At 44.8% G+C, this 21,450-nt stretch overlaps 1 protein-coding gene across 2 annotated transcripts in view; it reads left to right on the top strand.

The window, feature by feature from the left end:
- EIF3J (eukaryotic translation initiation factor 3 subunit J) overlaps positions 1-5,091 on the top strand; it is a 39,191-nt gene extending 34,100 nt beyond the window's left edge. For both annotated transcript variants that reach the window (XM_069766459.1, XM_069766460.1), the window contains exons 7-8: positions 2,421-2,494; positions 4,032-5,091. In XM_069766459.1, the coding sequence (XP_069622560.1) occupies positions 2,421-2,494; positions 4,032-4,163 (206 nt within the window). In that variant the 3' untranslated portion in view covers positions 4,164-5,091. The remainder of the gene's footprint in view (positions 1-2,420; positions 2,495-4,031) is intronic.
- The last annotated feature ends 16,359 nt before the right edge of the window (positions 5,092-21,450 follow it).

The following is a 21,450-nucleotide window of genomic DNA, read 5'->3' as shown; positions in this document are numbered from 1 at the left end:
GACTGACTCCGGGAAAATGGCCGCGAGAATCTCGGGAGATGGGATTTCAGCGCTGAAATCTCATCTCTCGAGATTCCGGTGGCCATTTTTACGGAGTCAGTCATACAGGAATGCATGGAAGAAGTGCCGGGGGGGCTCTGATCTTTCACAAAATGTCGCCAGAGCCCCCCCGCAGCATCGGAGACAGCCCTGCAGCACAGGAGCCCCCTGCAGACCCCCTCATCCCAGCCTGCAGCACAGGAGCCCCCTGCAGACCCCCTCATCCCAGCCTGCAGCACAGGAGCCCCCTGCAGACCCCCTCATCCCAGCCTGCAGCAACGACCCTGGGACCTTGATCCACCGCAGCCACAACTCCTGGTAAGTAATAAGACGCATGGATTATAAGACGCCCCACCAATTTATTAAAAAAAAAGTTTTTTCCTATTTTTCTCCTCAAAATTTGGGGTGCGTCTTATAATCCGGAGCGTCTTACAAAGCAAAAAATACGGTACATCTTATTTTTGTCTCAAAAAAAAAAAAAAGTTTAAAAACAATGTATACAGACCATACAGGAAATGAAGGCAGACACTGAGCAAATAGAGGCTCTCCATAAGGAGAAACGTAACCCCTTAGACCCCAGTCCAGAGCCTCTCTCCTAGCCAGATCAGTTCTCATGCTTCGCACTGACGAGGGCCAACAGCCCGAAACACCGTGTCTGCGAATTGATACTGATTTGGCTTTTATCCTAAGTCATATTGCACGACTCGTTAAAGGGTTGATTGTGACTTGTAGGATCGCTACTTCCAACAGGTGGCGCTATAGAGTTAAGTCCTCTTTTTCTCAGAGGCAATTTGCATATCAAAGGGGGATACACTAAAGCCCCTGCATTCTGGGCATTTATATATTTTCTGATACTGGTCTTTGCTTGTATTTACTCTCATCTGTTATTGCTTACAAACTTTTATATAATGCCTACCTTGACCTTATGTTGCAATTTGTACCCTTTTTTTTTTGTCTCTGGATTCTCCGGGTTACCTAATTTTTTTCCATTTGTTCACTACATACACTTTATCTCTTGGGTGTGAAGAGATAAACCCCAGCCCCGTCCAGTTAAGGTACCATCACATTAAGCGACGCTGCAGCGATCTAAACAACGATCCCGATCGCTGCAGCGTCGCTGTGTGGTCGCTGGAGAGCTGTCACACAGACAACTCTCCAGCGACCAACGATGCTGGTCCCCTGGTAACCAGGGTAAACCTCGGGTTACGAAGCGCAGGGCCGCGCTTAGTAACCCGATGTTTACCCTGGTTACCAGCGTAAACGTAAAAAAAACAAACACTACATACTTACATTCCGGTGTCTGTCCCCCGGTGCTGTGCTTTCCTGCACTGGCTGTGAGCGCCGGCCAGCCGTAAAGCAGAGCGGTGACGTCACCGCTGTGCTTTACGGCTGGCCGGCACTCACAGCCAGTGCAGGAAAGCACAGCGCTGGGGGAAAGACACCGGAATGTAAGTATGTAGTGTTTTTTTTTTTTTTACGTTTACGCTGGTAACCAGGGTAAACATCGGGTTACTAAGCGTGGCCCTGCGCTTAGTAACCCGATGTTTACCCTGGTTACCAGTGAAGACATCGTCACACACGCCGATTCAGCGATGTCTGCGGGAGGTCCAGCGATGAAATAAAGTGCTGGACTTTCTGCTCCGACCAACGATTTCACAGCAGGATCCAGATCGCTGCTGCCTGTCAAACTGAACGATCTCGCTAGCCAGGACGCTGCAACGTCACGGATCGCTAGCGATATCGTTCAGTGTGACGGTACCTTTACTCTCCTTGTGTCCTGTTTGCACTTTATGTACTAGGATTTTATTTCTCTCAAAGCTACAATTCTATGCATTTGTCATTCCATTAAATCGAGCCTATCGTGCAGGGTGGTGTTTAGGATGCAGAATATCAGAGACCACTTATTTATATGCACAGTGTTTGCTTTTTTCATTTTCCGTATACATCTGTTTTTAAGCTCCTTTATATTTTGTCTCAATAAAATTGTTCTTGCTCTAATATTTTGTGTTTGGAGGACTAAATGTCTCTGCGTAGGATTTCTTCATTACAGCACGGTCCTCCGTGTTACTTCACAAGGCATTTTTTTTTTTTTTTTTTTCTGAGCTTTCAAAATAATCTTCAGAAACTGGGCAAACTCTTCAATATAATTTGAGATTAGTTGAGTCGTCGGCGACAAACCCATTTTAAACAAGGGATATGCGCACCTTTAACAAAAGCCATTGTCTGTTTATTGCCTTTCCCACAGCACATACTTTATTTCAGAAACAGCCATTATCAAAAGAATGCTTATACTAATGAACTCAATGCAGATATGTTCTGTAAGAAGCATGGAAAAGTAGTGGATGTTTGACCTGGAAGATGCTTTTTTTTTTGTCTTTTAGTGGAGCTAGATGACTTGAAGAAGGTATCAAATTCCTTAACAGTTCTGTGCAGTGAAAAACAGAAGCAAGAGAAGGTGAGGCCTAGTGATCACGAGATTAGTTTCCTTGTTCTAAAAAGATAAGACCTCTTGAAATGTTTTACCTCTTTGCTCTTCCTCTGCCATTTACTACAACTTAAAGGCACAAACTAGAGCAGAAACCTACTCCAGCTCAGAGGTAGCGTAGATTAAGGGTTTATGCATCGGCAGATACACTAAATTCATTAGAGGCGTTCTTCTGTTACGGAGTTCACTGCATGGGTTTCTGGTCTTGTCAGTACAAGTATACTATGATAATAGTAATGTAACATACAGCAATACAGTGATAACTACCTCTAAAGCTACACGAAGAAACAAAATGATCCTGTGATTGTGGATCCATGTCATTTATTGGATGAAGTCACTAATATTTAGGGGTTTTTACATCTTCATACTGTGTGCACATTTATGAGTTGATGATCACCTTTTATTGAGCACTAGATGGTGGCCCGATTTCTAACGTATCGGGTATTCTAGAATATGTAGGTAGTATATAGAACAGGCTATGTACTATATTGCAGTGACGTAGTATATAACACAACCGGCGTAGTGTATAACATAGCTACGTAGTATATAATATAGTGTACGTAGTATATAGTATATAACATAGCCGCGTAGTGTATTGCACAGATATGTAGTATATAACATAGCCACGTAGTATATTGTAGCGCCACGTAGTGTATAGCACAGCCCACGTAGTGTATAGCACAGCCCACGTAGTATATAGCACAGCCGGCACTATATGCGTGGTTAAAAAAGACTTAAAATAAAAAATAAACATATACTTACCTTCTGAAGGCCCCTTGAAGTCCTGGCGCCTGTGTGCAGTGCACGCGGCAGCTTCTGGTCCCAGGGTTGGTATGAGCGCAGGACCTGTGATGACGTCGCGGTCACATGACCGTGACGTCATGGCAGGTCCTTCTCGCATAGCATCCTTGGCACCGGAACCTGCCGCTTGCACTGCCGAGGACAGCGCCACGTCGGAGGGTGAGAATAACATTTTTTATTTTATTTGTAACATTAGATCTTTTTACTGTTGATGCTGCATACGCAGCATCAATAGTAAAAAGTTGGTCACACAGGGTTAATAGCTGCGTTAACTGAGTGCATTACACCACGGTCTTTAAAGTACTGGCATTAACCCTGTGTGAGCGCTCAGCGCTGACTGCAGGGCAGTAAAGCAGCAGACATTTTGCTGCCAGACTATGGCCGTCGCTGATTGGTCATTGCAAAATGCCCACGACCAATCCTCGACTTGGATTTCCGTGACAGAGGCCGCGACCAATGAATATCCATCACAGAAAGACGGACGGAAGTGACCCTTAGAGAATTGTTGCAAATCTACTATATAATTGTCCATTTGTTTTCTAATGCTGCATTAAATCAGCATGGTAAACATTCAGAACCTGATATTCTCCATCCATAAAACTGTACAGGGCTTTATATGGTGTACATGGAAATTTCCTTCTAGCACCTACATGTCGTCATAGACACTCAGTATGAACTTACCATTTTTTTTTTTCTCCCTTGTTAGCAAAATAAAGCTAAAAAGAAGAAAAAAGGAGTGGTTCCTGGAGGCGGTCTGAAGGCCAACATGAAGAATGATTTGGCTGATTATGGCGGTGTAGATGACGAATATGGCCGAGAGTTTGAGGATTTTATGTGACACTCATTAAATGCTCACGACTGTGAATGTGAGTGTCCTCTCCCCTCTCCAGGACTCTGCCAAATGCTACAGTCAAAGAAGTTACACCCTTCACCCTGCCTGGTCAGGATGGGTGAATCTGGATACAAATGGGTTGATAAACCCACATTACACCCTGCATACTTGCTCATGCACTATATTTCCTGGCCTGTGATACCTCCCACTCTGCTTGTGGCATACATGTACTATTGTTCCATGTTACAAACAGAGTGGTAAGTGCTTCCCACCCAATCCTCTCCACACATGAGGGGCGATGCCTTTTTATAAGCAGTGCTGGTCTACTAGTCAGCATCTTATCTATGAATCTTTGCATTTATGGCACTGATTAGTTCTGTCCCCATTAGGTTTTACATGGCAGATTCTGAGCCTTGTACCAAGCTTTGGCTTGTGCTGAGACTCACTCTTGACGCAGTTCAGTGCTTTTTTCATATGTTTAAAATAAAGACTTCAAACCACATGGAATTATCTTGAACTCTGCTACCATGAACATGCGGGGAACCACAGATGCCTCCAATTCTGGGGTCGTGCATTGTCCCTTGAAGAGAGAGACTTAAGCTACCATTGTGAATCTGCGTGCAACATGTGCTGCCCATGTTGAGGTCACAAATTGATGGGTGTTTTTAACTTTTTTTTTTTTTTTTTTTCCTTTTTTGGGGTGGCTTGATATTTATTTAATAGTCGAATGTTGCAGTGGTTTCCAGATTGGTTAGATGCTTTCAGACTCTCGCTCAGAGGTGCAGGGTCAGACCCTTTCTCTTAAATTCTGCTCACTTACCGGATGACGCTTTGCAAGCAGGTCCTTCCACGGGAGAATTGTTATATTAACAATGAGACTGCAATGTTTGTTTTATAAGACAACTAATTTAATAAATTCATCCTTGTGACAAGGTGGCTGCTGTACTTTCTGGTGCAGATACTGAGTGATGGAGATTTTCCTAAAGTTGGCACAGTGGCCAAAAGCAATGAAATGTAACACTAAAACATTGGGGATCGATGTTGGTAAAGAGTATTTTAATCGGAGTGTTTTTATAGGTATTAGTGATGAGCAAATGTGCTCAGACAAGGTGTTATCTGAACATGCTCGTGTGTTAAGTGTGCTTGAATAATGTTCAAGTCCCCGCGGTTGCATGTCTCCGGCTGTTAGGCAATCCCTGCATATGTTGTGACTGTCCAACAGCCACGAGACATGCAGCCGTGGGGACTATTTTTATATATATATATATATATATATATATATATATATATATATATATATATATATATATATATATATATATATATATATATATATATATATATATATATTTTTTTTTGTATATTTATACATATTTTTCGAGCATGCCGAAAAAAACTGTTAGCATCCAAGCACGTTCACTCATCACTACTAGGTATGTTGCAAACTTTGCAAAAATTCAGCATGCGCACACCTGGCTTCATTATGCAGAGAGCTGATGGTGACTTTGCTCTTTCAAATCGCATCCCTCATGCCCACAAGGGTGTTCTTGTGTGAATAGATGGAGGATTAATCAGGGAATATCAGCGTGTGCACCCAAGTAGTCACCTACTTTGCATAATTTGAGCCCCTGTATAAAGTTAACTTTTATAGTTTACCAATTGCGAAGCCACAAAAAAAAAAAAAATAAACCTAATAGAATGTAGGAGAAGGCTGCAGTACAGACATGGTGGCCGTTTATGGAGTTGGGGAATAGGGTAACTGACAAGTTCCCTTGAACACCTTAATCGTGTGATGTAATAGGCGTTTGCTTGTTGGTCACAGCTGTTTAACCACTCAAATGCCATTTGCCAACAGCGGCTTTTAAATGCAATTGGTGGTACTCGCGTTTATCGGCTCCCATCGGTCGCTGGGTTACAAAGACAGCTAGAGTCCAGCTAAACGCCTCTAAAACTGCCATTCTTGTCCTCTATAGCTCAGCATGCGGGCTTTACAGGAGAACGTCACTCTCTAGAACAAGCCATTAGATATTTGCAGGCTCAAGTCCCCGACAGGTACAGAAAGTTTTGTTTTTTTTTAATACGCAAATTCAAATCTCCCTTTTTTTTTTTTTTTTTTTTTTAGCATTTTATAAACAAGCAGCAAATGTTTTACCTCACAGAAAGAATCTGCGACCCTGTGCTGTAATGTCTGTATACGCTTTAACTTCCTCTCCTGCCCAGGAGCTGTGGTATGGTGAGACCGTGTTCCTTCATTGTCAGTCATAGCCATTACACAGTACACAGCAGAGGCACATTTATAAAATTATTTCAGCACATGAACACGCTTTTCTTTTTTTGTTATTATTGTGAAACTTATTTTTATTCTATGCTCTAATGATCCAGAGGAGTGTCACCAATAACTTCACAAATATTGGGCCTAGAGATGGAAGAAAGCAGCATTCTGTCCTTTTACTTGGACCTTGAACTTGAAGAAAAATATTAGCCTCCTTCAAGTACTTTGACTGTGATGGCAGAAGAGCTATCACGATTGTGGAATTCCATTTCTTTTTTTTTTTTTAATCAGATAAATTTTTATTAAGGAAAATCAATGATAACAAATGACATCAAGCTGTTATTCACAGATAATCATATATTTTATGAACATAACTCCCCCCACCCTTTTCCCTCCCTGTCCCCCTCCCCCCCCCCTTCGAGACCCCTTTAATGCTTTCCCAAATTCCCATCTGAAATTCCTTCCCCAATTCAAATACAATTGTATAGTATGAACATAATCTATAACATTATGCATCCTCCCCACAATTCTAATCCCATTCTATCCATGGCTGCCAAATCTTTTGAAATACATCTAGTTTATTTCTCTTAGTACAGATACTTTTTTCCAATAAAATTATATGGTCCGCCTGCGTAAGAAAGTAATGCTGCATTCTAACAAGGTGGCTCTTTTAGTGTTTGGTGCAGTTATTGCCAAAATAGTTTTATAATTTTGCCAAAATACCTTTCTTTAGATAGGGAGGCAGGTCTTAACCCCCCTACTGGAAACGCCACACTGCCGTCACTCAAATCTTCTGAGGCGCCGCCCCCTCCGCGCTGTTTTCCCATGAAATCCGGTGCCTGCACCAGACAGTACTAAACAGCGCAGGCACCGGATTTCATGGGAGGGGGCGGCGCTCCAGAAAATTTGAGTGACGGCAGTGTGGCGTTTCCAGCAGGGGGGTTAAGACCTGCCTCCCTGCCTAAAGAAAGGTATTTTGGCGAAATTATAAAACGCTTTATTTTGGCAATAACTGCACCAAAAACTAAATGAGCCACCTTGTTAGAATGCAGCATTACTGCTGCACAAGGTGGCTCTTTTAGTTTATAACGGCTGGAGGGGTTGACAGAGTCCCTTTAACTTTCGAGATGGTGCCTAGAGTTTTTCCATGCAGAGTAAGCAGACATTGCCACCAGGAAGACTACCTTGAAAGATACATGTTAACACTGGAGGAACTAGGTTGAGATCCCAAAAGTGGAGCAGAATCTAGGTTTGTTTTTGGTTTTTTCCGCTGATCCGAAAGATGAGTCACACAAATAGAACTCAAATTTCTCCTACGCCTCATTGGAGGACACAGAGCGTGGGTGTATGCTGCTGCCACTAGGAGGCTGACACTAAGTGATACAAAGAGTTCTCTCCTACCCTGCAGTATACACCCTCCTGCTGGCTCTCAGCTAACCAGTTCTTGCTTAGTGTCTGTAGGAGGCACTTGGGTCGGGTTCAGACCCCAACGTTTTTATTTTATTTTTTACTTTTCTGTAAATTTTAACTTATTAATTAACGGAGTGAAGGGGGCGACGGATCCTTTCAGGGTTCAGATCTCCCCCGAATCATCAACTTGTGAGCACGCTGAGAATACCCGATCTCCTCACACTAGCAGCAGGTGACCACATGGAGTGTCGCCTCCATGTATCCTCTCCTGGAGCCAGGCCTTTTGCCGGACAACTGGCCTGTCCACCGGGGGCTGAACTCCGTGGATGTACAGAGGCCCCTTTCCATGGTGTCCGAGCAGCCACCACTGTTAAAGCAGATGGCACAAGGAGGCGGACGGTTCCTCTCCACCTCCCTAACAAAGGGATGATGGATTGAGGATGATCCTGAAATCTTCCAGAAGTTTGGTGATTTTCCCTTGAGACAAGGCCGTGGCCCTTCAACAGGGAGCTCACGCACATGTTCACTCATCCCCTCATTCTATTCGATTTGCTAGGAGTGTTCTGAGGAAAATTGGTGACAACAATGGAAGTGGTTTCCTTCACTCCTCTTGTTTTCTGCAGGTCAATCAGGCTTTCAGAGGGTAGTCTCTGAGCTCCTTCCTCATCCAGGGAAGATCCTTTCTCCTGGTTATTAGTGACTACCGATGCCAGTCCGCTCCTCCTGATCATTGTTCTGGGGGATCTGAACGGTACAGCTAGTTCTACAGCAGGTCACCCCATCTGATTCAATCGGAGAATCCCACGTCTGTGCCATACTTCAATCATCTAGCAGGTACCCACGGTCAGGTGTCATGGCCAAGGTACCTCACATTCTCTGTTGGGCCACGATCTATCATTTGGTGATCTCGGCACTACAAATCTCAGGTGTAGAACTCTGGGTGGCGGATGCCTTCGGGTTCCCACATCATGTGAGTGGGAACTTCACCCGGAAGTCTTCCATCAGATCCGTCTTCTCTGGAGTACTCCAGATGTAGGTCGGATGGTGTCCAGACTGAACGCCAATGTACTCCAAGTTCATTGTTCGGCTTTCAGATCCAAAAGCCATCGCAGTACATGCTCTGGTTCTTCCATGGTACCAGTTTCCTTCACCCCTCTTCCACTACTTCCGAGATCTATTCGGAAGCTGAAAGGGCCCCAGTGATTCTGGGAGATACGCATTGACCATGTCAGGTTTTTTCTCGTTTGCTGAATGAGTATTTTTCCGTCTTATTGCAACAAAACTGCAAATATGGACTTCCTCGCAGGGAGTCTTCACATGTGGTTCTTCCCTATCACATACCGTTAGATCTTGAGTCTTACAGTAGACTCCTTTTGATCCGCACAGACTTTACTATCAGGGAACATCGCTCTTTTTTTTTTTCTCTGCGATCTCCTCATCCTGATGAGTCTTCGGAGCTAGCCGCTCTGTTCTTTCAGACCTTTTTCCCTTCTTACCATCAAGGCAAGGTTGTCTACAGGCAATCCCCATCTCTTGTTACCAAGGTAGTATTGTATTCCCAGAGTTATGAGGTCATCGTTCTTCCCTCCTCTTTCGGCACCAGTCCACATAACGGAATGGGTTCCCCATATTCTGGACGAGGTGAGTGCTCTGAGTAGGTACATCTCGAGGACGGCGTCCTTCCGAAGGTTGGACACTTTATTTGGGCTACCTCACTGTAAGAGGACTTCTTCCTGACGGTTACAGGAAGTGTTGAGCTGTTTCATCGGCCATGTTAGCTTGGTGGATTTGTTACATCATCCAGGAATCCTTCCGTGTTAGATGTCAGCCTATCTCCCTGTCTATCGAGGTTTCTTGGATTCTAGGCACCAGGCGTCGGCACAGAACGACTGCAAGCTTGCGGGTTCGTCCAGTCAGCATGCATTCTTGAAGCACTATAATTCTCAGACTTTCACAGATGTGAGTCTGGGCAGGCGGACTCTGCAGGCCGTGGTGTCGCACTTGTAAGTAGCGGTTACACAGGGCCTTATCTGATGTTGCCCCCACCTAGGGACTGCTTTGGGATGTCCCACAGTATTTGTCCCCCAATGAGGTGTAGGAGAAATAGGGATTTTTGTGTACTCACCGTAAAATCCTTTTCTCCGAGCCAATCATTGGGGGACACAGCTCCCACCCTATGATTAGCTTGTGCTTGTTTTAGAATTTTACATGCTATACTCATATATAATGTGACATGCTATATGCTCATATGTTGTTATTGATCTACTGCTTTTGCACTGAACTGGTTAGCTGAGAGCTGGCAGGAGGGTGTATACTGCAGAGGAGGAGTGAACTTTCTTTGTATCACTTAGTGGCAGCAGCATACACCCACGATCTGTGTCCCCCAATGATTGGCTCGGAGAAAAGGATTTTACGGTGAGTACACAAAAATCCCTATTTTTTACAACTTGAACCTTAAGTATACTTGTTGAAAAATCTATTTAATAAAACCTACTTGCAGGACATCAAGTATTTGTGGTAAACTTGGATACAGAGGCCCAGGCTGAGACATCCCACACTATACCACATTTTTCAAAATCTTCTGGTAAATCAATAGAGTAACTGTTTTGCGATTTGCAAAATGATGCTGTCTGACAGGCCTTTGTTACCTAGAATGGACTTCTCAGTAATTAGGCAGCCAGGAAGAGGTTGTTTAGCTATTGATGAAACGCCATACCTTGGGACAGCAGATCTTCCTTCTGCGGAATAATCAAAGTAATTTTTACTAGCAAACTCTTCAGAAGGCTGATTCAACTCCTCTTTGGCTAGTATTGGGCTAAGAAGGTCACATTACATTTTCTACTATTCATCTTCTATAGTGTATTCTGTAAAATTTGAATAGGAAGTTATAAGCAAAGGCGAAGTCCAATCTTCACAACTATAGAATCCTCTGCCATTGGATTAGCTCATGAATACAGTGAATTTTCTTTTTTTTTAATTCTTGGAATATCCCATCTGCACACTTGTCCAGCAAAAGCCTCTCAATTAAGAGCCCAATTGCATGGATGAAGTTGCCATTGACTGAAAATCTGCAGTGTATGCTGCTGCCACTAGGAGGCTGACACCAAGTAAATACAAAAAAGGGTTAGCTCCTCCTCTGCAGTATACACCACACACTGGCTCTGGATCAAACCAGTTCATGCTTGGTATCTGTAGGAGGCACACTGGGGTCTGATATTCAGACCATACTTTTTTTATTTTTATATTTTTTAATCCTTTTTGCGCAAGAGGAAGATTGGGGCGACAGACCCTTTCAAGGGGCCGATCTCCCACAAACAGGCGAGCGCGGTGAGTGTCATCTCACCGTATCCTCTCCTGCGACGTGGGATGCCAGGCCTGAGCTGTTTTAGGGGCGACTGTTCCCCGCACCAGCAACAGATGGGAACATGGAGTGTTGCCTCCATGTACCTCCTTCTGAGCCAGGCCACAGCCGGACAACCTGCCCTGTGAAATCCTAGAGGCGCAAACCCTTACGATACACAGAGGCTCTCCCCACCCATGGCGTCTGTGCTGCTCCCATTGCACCACCACTGATGGAACAGCGGTGCTGCTGTGAGCTGGACACTCCCTCTCCTCACTCTCAAAAGGGATGGTGGATTGAGGGTTCCTCTACTGTCCTTATTGCAGTCCCGACCTGTGTGTAGAGTAGCAGCTATGCCCATCGCTTCCTCCAGGAGGAGATCCAGAACCCTCATATCATCTGAAGCGCTTCTGTTCTCGGCGGCCATATTTCGCCACCCAGCAGGCTCAGCACTGCAAGCTCCCTCTACCTTTGAGGTCTGGCGCTGCACGTTTGGTCAGAACTCTCGGGGGCACAGGTCCTGGTTAAGTGCTCTGCCACACTTCCCTTAGGCTTCCTTCCCATTTTTTCCTCAAGTGCCCTGCTGTTTTTCAGCTGCACAATTAGCTTCCTGCAGTATTTTGGGGGTTAACAGGGATGCAGCAGGTCTCTAAATAAAACCTCTAAAAAGACCACTAGAACAGTGTTTTTCACTTCGTGCACCTTTTGTCAGGCTGCGCTGCCAAGGGGGCATACTGCTCCGCTCTGTCAGGCTTTCGATCCCAAATGCACTCAGGAGCCCACCACCCCGACAGAACCCACGGCGACCAGTCCCCCTGAGTGGGCCTTGTCACTTTTGCAATCTATGGCTTCTTTGACTAAGATCATTGAGTCTTTCCAGAACCACGACTGCAAATCCGTCTCTCAGAGAATTCCCCTACAGCAGGGGAACCATCAGCCTGCAGGGGCTGTCCTCGCTTAAGGCACAGACAGGCATCGAGGAAGTGGGTACATGGCTCATCCCCCAGGCCCTCTGGCATCCGTTAGCTCTGATTCTTGCTCTCCCTCCCCAGGAGAGGACAGCGAACATGACTCTGAATCTGAGTCGGATGGGCCCCTTGACCTAGAGTCCCCAGGCTATCAGGCTACTGTGGATAGTCTCATTGAGGCCGTCAACCAGTCACTGCAGGTCGACGAAGAACCTACTTCGTCACACACGGATAGTGCTGTGTCTTTTACAAGGACTAAACGTCCTCATAGGGTATTTGCCAATCACTCTTGAGTTCCAGGGCATAGTCCAGCGACATACGGAGCACCCAAACGCTTTGCAGGTCAGAGATCATTGGAGATTAGATGTCCTTTCTCCCCTGACCTCCGCAAACAATGGACGGAATCTCTTCCAGTGGATCCTCCCGTCTCGTGTTTATCATCCAAGACTCTGCTGTCCCTACCAGATGGATCTTCCATTAAAGATCCCATGGATCGTCTGATTTACAGCCTCGCTCACCCAGCTTTTGAATAGTCTGGCTCAGTACTTTTTCCCCTCCTTTGCAGCAACCTGGGTAGCCAAAGCCGTGTCTTCAGGGGCAGCGTCATGCGCCCCTATATTTAACATGGGGGGGGGGCGCATGGGCATGCATTGCTCTTGAATTTTGTGACGCATGCGTCACTGTGGCGCAACTGTCAGGGCGCAGAGGACGCTGCGTGATGCAGTTTTGTCTGCTCCAAAAACCATACAAAAGTGAACGCATGCGTCACAAAAAGCTGCGTTGTGTTGCCGACGCTGCCCCGCACAACGCTAATGTGAACGTAGCCTTACTGGGCAGATTCCCTGCATAGGGCCATACAGAAGAGTGATCTTCCTTCTGAGGTAGCGGAGTTGGCCAATCAAATTTCTTTGGCCAGTGATTATTTTGGAAATGCTTCCCTGGATGCGGCCAATTGCTATGCGCTTACAGCTTCCAACGCAGTAGCTATTAGAAGGGCACTATACCTGAGGAACTGGTGAGCGGACTCTGCATATCTTCTCCCTATCTCAGCGGTCGTTTATTCAGAGAAAAACTGGACCAACTGATTTCGGACGCTACAGGCGGGAAGAGTAAATTCCTCCCCCAGCCGTCAGCTGCAGACACCCTTTCAGTCCTTTCGCAGCAGTTACGGGTTGTCCTCTATGGCTAGTTCCCCCGGTTTGGGGCGCCCCTCTCACAGGGACAAGAGTCCACTGTCAGCACACAAACTCAACCACTCATGGAAGGGTCGCCCCAAGCAGTCCAGATCTAGGGGATCCAGACCCTTTAGATCCTTGATTAAATGACTCGCAACCTTGCCTGGACGACACCAGCAGAGTAGACGGCCGCCTACTCTTTCGCCATGTCTGGCTCGCAGCAGTCATTCACGACGAGTGGGTCAGAGATCTTGTGTCCTTCGGGTAAAAAATAGAATCTTCTTCCCCTCCTCCAACCCAATTCTTTCCTTCCCGTCCACCTGAGGTGGGTACGTGAGCTCGGGCCTTTTACCAAGCCATCGAGTCTCCCTGCCGAGATGGGGTCATTACCCCGGTCCCAGACAACGAAAGGTTCAACAGCATGACCTAGGTCAGCCTCAGATGGGAGCTCTCCATCATGCTGAAGAATATCTGTTGGATCTGGATGATCTGTTTTGCTGACTGGCTTGAAGGAAAGTCCTTTCTTTTTTGAGGTACGTATGTACCATATTTTCGGGGCCCCTGCCTGAGGGGAATAGGCGAAAGGAACAAAACTATATTATTTACCTAGAATATGGGTGTCTGGGCTTGAACTGAGGAGGCTGTGCTTTTCCCACAAGAGACATCCAATATGACCTGTTCTAATTTAGTCCTCAACAAGCAAGAACCTTGGAAGGGAAAGTTGGTGAGAATTTTTTTGGGCTACAGAGTCTGCATTCTGTGCTTTAAGGCTGCTTTCACACTAGCGTCGGCCTGACGTGCCGACGCGCGTTGTGAAAATAATGCCCGACGTGGGCAGCGGAAGCAGTCTTACGACGCTTCTGCTGCCCCATTGTAAGGTCTGGGGAGAAGGGGGCGGAGTTTGTTGCGCATGTGCGGTCGAAAATGGCGGACACGACGCGCAAAAAAAGTTAAATGTCACGTTTTTTGTGCCGATGGTGTGCCAAAACACGACGCAACCATCGTGCGATGGTTGCGATGTGTGGCTATACGTCGCAATGTGTTGCTAATGTTAGTCTATGGGGGAAAAACGCATCCTGCAGACAACTTTGCAGGATACGTTTTTTCTCCTAAACGACGCATTACGATATGCAGCCAACAACGCTAGTGTGAAAGTAGCTTTAGGGATAGGACCATATGAATGGCCACAATGTTGCTTGAAGCTTGAGCAGAGCGGCCTTGCAGCTTAGAGGGAAGCACAGACAAGATATTTCCTTGCATGAGCTATCTGATCTGCAAGATCCATCAATTTGACAGGTGGGGAGCTTGAAATAATGCCCTAAAACAAATAAAGGTGCACTCTGTAGTGCTAAAGCATGTAAATATGTAATATGATATATGAATAGTATTACTACTGTAATTAAAACTGCCACAGGCTGGAGGGCGAAGTGCTCGGTCAAAGGGCTAATATTCAAATAACAAATCTGACTGGCATTTCCAAATTAGAAAACTGGTGTGTACAGGTGCAAACTAGGAACAGCCACCTCCATATACAGCAAAGTTGAAAAATCCTGCGGCAATTAAATGTGCCAGTCCGTCATTTATATTTCAGCCCTCTGACTGAGCCCTCCAGCCTGTGGCGGTTTTAGTTGCAGCAGGATTCTACCTACCCCTAAATTTAGGCTTTAGCCTAAGGCCTCTTTCACACATCCGTTTTTTAGAATCAGTCACAATCCGTTTTAAGAAAAAAAACGGATCCAGCAAATATTGATGCTGGATCCGTTTTTTTTCCCATAGACTTGTATTAGCGGCTGATTGTGACGGATGGCCTTCCGTTTCATCCGTCGTATGATGGATCCGTCGTAAAGTCGTCCGTCGGATGGAGACAATGTACAGTGATGTGCAAATTTAATTGGGACACAGCAAAAAAAATAAAATGTTATAATGCACTGTTACATACTAATTCTGAAAATGTACCTTTTTCCACTGGCTAGTTGACCAAGATTTATTTATTATACTGTATATTAAAACTAGTTTGAATCACTGACTGGTAACCAACTTACGATTTTACTTAAATGCTTTGTCCCAATTAATTTGCACAGCACTGTACATACTAACGTTTTTGTGTACGTCAAAAAGCACAGCGACGGATCCTGTGGAATCAGTCGTTGACTATAATGGAAGCCTATGGGCGCAGGTTCTGTCGCTGTCCTTCAGAAGACGGATTCCAGTGACTGACTCCGTTTTTTTTTGCAACCAAGCATGCCCAGAACCCATTTTTCTTTTCACGAAAAATCTCTCGCAACTACTTCAACGGATCTGTAAAAAAAAAAAAAACAGATCCAGTGCATCTGTTTTTTTACAATCTGCACAGGATGCGTCTTTTCAAGAATTTGACGGATTGTGACTGATTCTAAAAAGCGGATGTGTGAAAGAGGCCCAAGAGAGGTATTCACATTAGACACGTAGGTTCCCAGCAAACCGGAGATTGGCTTGTCGTTGGCTGCTGTATGCATGAATTCGCCAAATTATGTGCTAAGTGTCTCCATTTTTTCCCTCATTATCTAGAGCAGTAATGCTATTCATATTTCACATATTATATATCTATATGCTTTAGCACTACAGAGTGCAACTTTGTATATGGAGGCGGTTGCTCCTAGTTGGCAGCTATACACATCAGTTTTCCGATTTGGAAGAGCCAGTCAGTTTTTTGTTATTTTAAATAATTCCCTGTCGTAAATGATTGTTCCAGGCAGAGACTGATATGGAAACCCAGGTACTGGCAAAGGCTGGACATAGAGCCAAGCCCGCGGCTCCGAAAGCACATTTGGCAAAAGACTCAGTGTCTGTTTGTAGGGTCAATGAGGGATGCTTCATGAGAAGATCAGGAGATGGGGATATACAGGTCCTTCTCAAAAAATTAGCATATAGTGTTAAATTTCATTATTTACCGTAATGTAATGATTACAATTAAACTTTCATATATTATAGATTCATTATCCACCAACTGAAATTTGTCAGGTCTTTTATTGTTTTAATACTGATGATTTTGGCATACAACTCCTGATAACCCAAAAAACCTGTCTCAATAAATTAGCATATCAAGAAAAGGTTCTCTAAACGACCTATTACCCTAATCTTCTGAATCAACTAATTAACTCTAAACACATGCAAAAGATACCTGAGGCTTTTATAAACTCCCTGCCTGGTTCATTACTCAAAACCCCCATCATGGGTAAAGGTACCTTCACACATAACGATATTGTTAACGATATCGTTGCTATTTGTGACGTAGCAACGATATCGTTAATGAAATCGTTCTGTGTGACAGCGACCAACGATCAGGCCCCTGCTGGGAGATCGTTGGTCGCTGAACAAAGTCCAGAACTTTATTTCGTCGCTGGACTCCCTGGAGACATCGCTGGATCGGCGTGTGTGACACCGATCCAGCGATGTCTTCACTGGTAACCAGGGTAAACATCGGGTAACTAAGCGCAGGGCCGCGCTTAGTAACCCGATGTTTACCCTGGTTACCATGCTAAAAGTAAAAAAAAACAAACACTAGATACTTACCTACAGCCGTCTGTCCTCCAGCGCTGTGCTCTGCTCTCCTCCTGCACTGGCTGTGAGCCGGAAAGCAGAGCGGTGACGTCACCGCTCTGCTTTCCGGCTCACAGACAGTACAGGAGGAGAGCAGAGAAGCAGAGCGCAGCGCTGGAGGACAGACAGCGGTAGGTAAGTATCTAGTGTTTGTTTTTTTTTACTTTTAGCATGGTATCCAGGGTAAACATCGGGTTACTAAGCGCGGCCCTGCGCTTAGTTACCCGATGTTTACCCTGGTTACCGGCATCGTTGGTCGCTGGAGAGTGGTCTGTGTGACAGCTCTCCAGCGACCAAACAGCGACGCTGCAGCGATCCGAATCGTTGTCGGTATCGCTGCAGCGTCGCTTAGTGTGAAGGGGCCTTAAGACTAGCGACCTGACAGATGTCAAGAAGGCCATCATTGACACCCTCAAGCAAGAGGGTAAGACCCAGAAAGAAATTTCTCAACAAATAGGCTGTTCCCAGAGTGCTGTATCAAGGCACCTCAATGGTAAGTCTGTTGGAAGGAAACAATGTGGCAGAAAACGCTGTACAACGAGAAGAGGAGACCGGACCCTGAGGAAGATTGTGGAGAAGGACCGATTCCAGACCTTGGGGAACCTGAGGAAGCAGTGGACTGAGTCTGGTGTGGAAACATCCAGAGCCACCGTGCACAGGCGTGTGCAGGAAATGGGCTACAGGTGCCGCATTCCCCAGGTAAAGCCTCTTTTGAGCTACAGAGAAGCAGCACTGGACTGTTGCTAAGTGGTCCCAAGTACTTTTTTCTGATGAAAGCAAATTTTGCATGTCATTCGGAAATCAAGGTGCCAGAGTCTGGAGGAAGACTGGGGAGAAGGAAATGCCAAAATGCCTGAAGTCCAGTGTCAAGTACCCACAGTCAGTGATGGTGTGGGGTGCCATGTCAGCTGCTGGTGTTGGTCCACTGTGTTTCATCAAGGGCAGGGTCAATGCAGCTAGCTATCAGGAGATTTTGGAGCACTTCATGCTTCCATCGGCTGAAATGCTTTATGGAGATGAAGATTTCATTTTTCAGCACGACCTGGCACCTGCTCACAGTGCCAAAACCACTGGTAAATGGTTTACTGACCATGGTATTACTGTGCTCAATTGGCCTGCCAACTCTCCTGACCTGAACCCCATAGAGAATCTGTGGGATATTGTGAAGAGAAAGTTGAGAGACGCAAGACCCAACACTCTGGATGAGCTTAAGGCCGCTATTGAAGCATCCTGGGCCTCCATAACATCTCAGCAGTGTCACAGGCTGATTGCCTCCATGCCACGCCGCATTGAAGCTGTCATTTCTGCCAAAGGATTCCCGACCAAGTATTGAGTGCATAACTGAACATTATTATTTGTTGGTTTTTTTGTTTGTTATTAAAAAACACTTTTATTTGATTGGATGGGTGAAATGAGAACCCTGCAGCACGGCCAGGAGGGAATACTTCCTCTGCGTTGAGGAGAAAAAAAATGGTGCCACCCGGGAAGAAATGGGTGGAGCAAGGTGCGTGTGAGAAATACGTGTGCGAACCTGATAGGCTGGAGAAAGTGGGTAGGACAGACAAAACGCGCAAGACCCTCACGCAGCTGACTGGATGAAGAGGAATGGGAGCTAAATTAACGTGTATGCCCACCGCACCGAAGGTGTCGGAGCACTGCAGTGCACACTGAAAACCTGGGGACAGCCAGCGCTGCCCGATTGAAGACCCTGCATAACAAGGGGCCTGACGATGCACGCTGAGAGTACCCATTTTGTTCTCCAGGTGGAGGATTCTGACATCAATCTTCAAAGAAACTATGAAGATGGTCTTCAGGGGTCACTGGAAACATCTTTGCTGGGATTTGAGATCCTTCTTCACTTTATGTATGCATGATAAACTGTGGTGGGCGGGCGGAAAAGACAGAAAGGCAAGGACCGTCCGACTGTTCACCGTAACCTTCGTGTCCTGATAACTAGACCAGAGAGGATACAGTGTGACGGTTTCATCACTGTGCTCTCAGACTCTGGGGGATGTCAGAAAGTAATTTCCCACTTCCCTATCTGAACGTGAGATCCTCTCTGAAAGAAAAAGATGACAATTGGGAAGAAAACAAAATTTGATTGTATAAAGCAAACATAAAAATACTATTCTAAACGGATCAGACTACGCGGGCTTGTTTGTAATTTGTTGCATGCTGAAGTGAAGTGTACGTAGGAGCTGTAGAGGTCTTTTTTTGATGATATTTGCTCAAGTCATGCACATGCAAGTCTCACAAATGACAGTGATAAATGGTGAAAAAACACGGATGAACTTTAACCCTCCGTCACATACAACTGATCTGACAGGCGCTTCTCTTTTACTTTCATTTCTCCTTCCTCACCAGATTGTGAGGAAACCCCCTCCCTCCAGGCAGTCTCCTGTCTCTTGAAGGTCTGTGAAACCTGATATCACAGTTGGATTTCAGAGCTTCAGGGGAGAGGATATAGCTGCACAGATCTCTCAGGCTCATTGTATGTGAATACGTCACATTCAGTAAGGTTGGTATTTTATGTTTTTATTCATCACAATAGTTTATTTAGCTTGTTTTATGAATGTATAGCACAAAATGTGAGGATATTTCATAGAAATAAGGGAGATTTTATAAAAGAAAGTGTGCTGCTCAGGCATATACAGTAGTTCCCTAACATATTCCTTCTCTTGCTTCAGATTATCTGCTGAAATGGAGAGGAAAATGTACAATTTATCCAAACAACTTGATGTTGAGGAAGTAACAAACATGCTGTTAGATGATAGAGACCTCACACTGAATGAGGATTTAGGAGAGGAAAGTGAGATTGATTCTCATGATGAGGTGGAAGAATGTGTCCTGGATTCTGAAACATAGCAAGATGGTGACAGTGGTGAGGATGAAGAAGTTGGATCATATTATATTGGAAAAGATAAAAATACTAAATGGAACAAGAAGCCATTCCAGAAAAAACGTAGGGAACCTTTAAACATTATTACTCACCTTCCTGCAGTAATAGGAACTGCACGTAATGCAAAAACTGCAGTTGAATGCTGGAACAGTATATTTACAGATGACATTCTGGACTCTATTGTCACATATACCAACCAATATATAGACATTATAAAGGACAAGTACATCTGCAACAGAACCATCAAGCCCACAGATGAAATAGAACTGCGTGCTTTTTTTGGATTACTGTACCTTGCAGGAGCTTATAGGGCAAATAGACAAAGTTTGGAGGAACTTTGGGGTAAAGATGGGGATGGAGTTGAAAAATTTAGCCTTGTTATGTCCATAAACAGATTCAAGATTCTAATTCGTTGCCTTCGGTTTGATGACAGAACTACCCGAACCGAACGCAAAACACATGACCGACTTGCTCCATTTCGTGATATATTTCAAAGATTTGTTGTAAACTGTAAACAAAGTTATTACCCTGGAGAGAATCTCACTATTGACGAAATGCTCACTGGTTTTCGTGGTAGATGTGCCTTTCGTCAATATATTCCATCAAAGCCAAACAAATATGGAATAAAAATTTATGCCCTTGTTGATGCCAGTAAGACCTACACTTACAACCTGGAAGTTTATGCAGGAAAACAACCAGAAGGTCCTTACTGTGTGAGCAACAAACCCATTGATGTTGTAAAAAGACTGGCTGAACCCTTATTTGGATCGGGTCGCAATATTACAGCTGACAATTGGTTTACAAGTTGTGATCTGATTGATTATCTGAAAATTCAGAAGCTGTCATATGTGGGAACTGTAAGAAAAAACAAAAGGGAATTGCCGCCACAGTTTGTAAGTGTGAAAGAGAGACAACAGTACAGCAGTATGTTTGCATTCCATAATGGAAAGGCTTTAGTTTCCTATGTACCACATGCCAAAAAAATCGTACTTCTTCTATCAACACTTCATGATGATGCTGCCTTCGATCCTGGGACTGGGGCAGAAAAAAAAACGGAGATAATTACATTTTACAATGCCACCAAAGGGGGTGTGGATACAGCAGATCAGATGTGCTCCACTTTCAACGTCAGCAGAAACATCAAACACTGGCCAATGGTCATATTTTTTGCTATGTTGAATTTGGGTGGTATAAATTCACAAGTAATTTATCTTGAAAACAAGCTTGAACCACTCCGTAGACGATTGTATCTGAAAAAATTGGCCCATGAACTAGTACTTGGAGAGCTACGCAGGAGAAGCGTGAAAACAATCGGTATCCCCTCTCGCCTTCAAGTTCAGCTCAAAAGGTTCCGCCCAGAAGATGATGGTGAAAAGTCACCATCTGCACCACCTCACAAAAGAAGGAGATGCACCACCTGCCAAACGGAAAGCGGAACCAGAAGGCTTTCAAATTATGAATGTCTCAAATGTCATAAAGCAATTTGCCTGACACATGCAAAAATGGTGTGTAATTCTTGCTATTTGCTCTGCAAGTGTGACTTTTCTGGGGAAACCTCAGCATCTACTTCTGATTGAATATGTTTTTAATAGTACTTAAGGTACCTTAAAATTAAGTTTGTGTTCAAAAATTTTCTTTGTACATTTTTTT

This window comes from Ranitomeya imitator, chromosome 4, assembly GCF_032444005.1.
Source record: "Ranitomeya imitator isolate aRanImi1 chromosome 4, aRanImi1.pri, whole genome shotgun sequence".
Lineage (NCBI taxonomy): Eukaryota > Metazoa > Chordata > Amphibia > Anura > Dendrobatidae > Ranitomeya > Ranitomeya imitator.
Note: the sequence above shows the minus strand (reverse complement) of the source record. Positions and strands in the feature narration are given on the sequence as shown.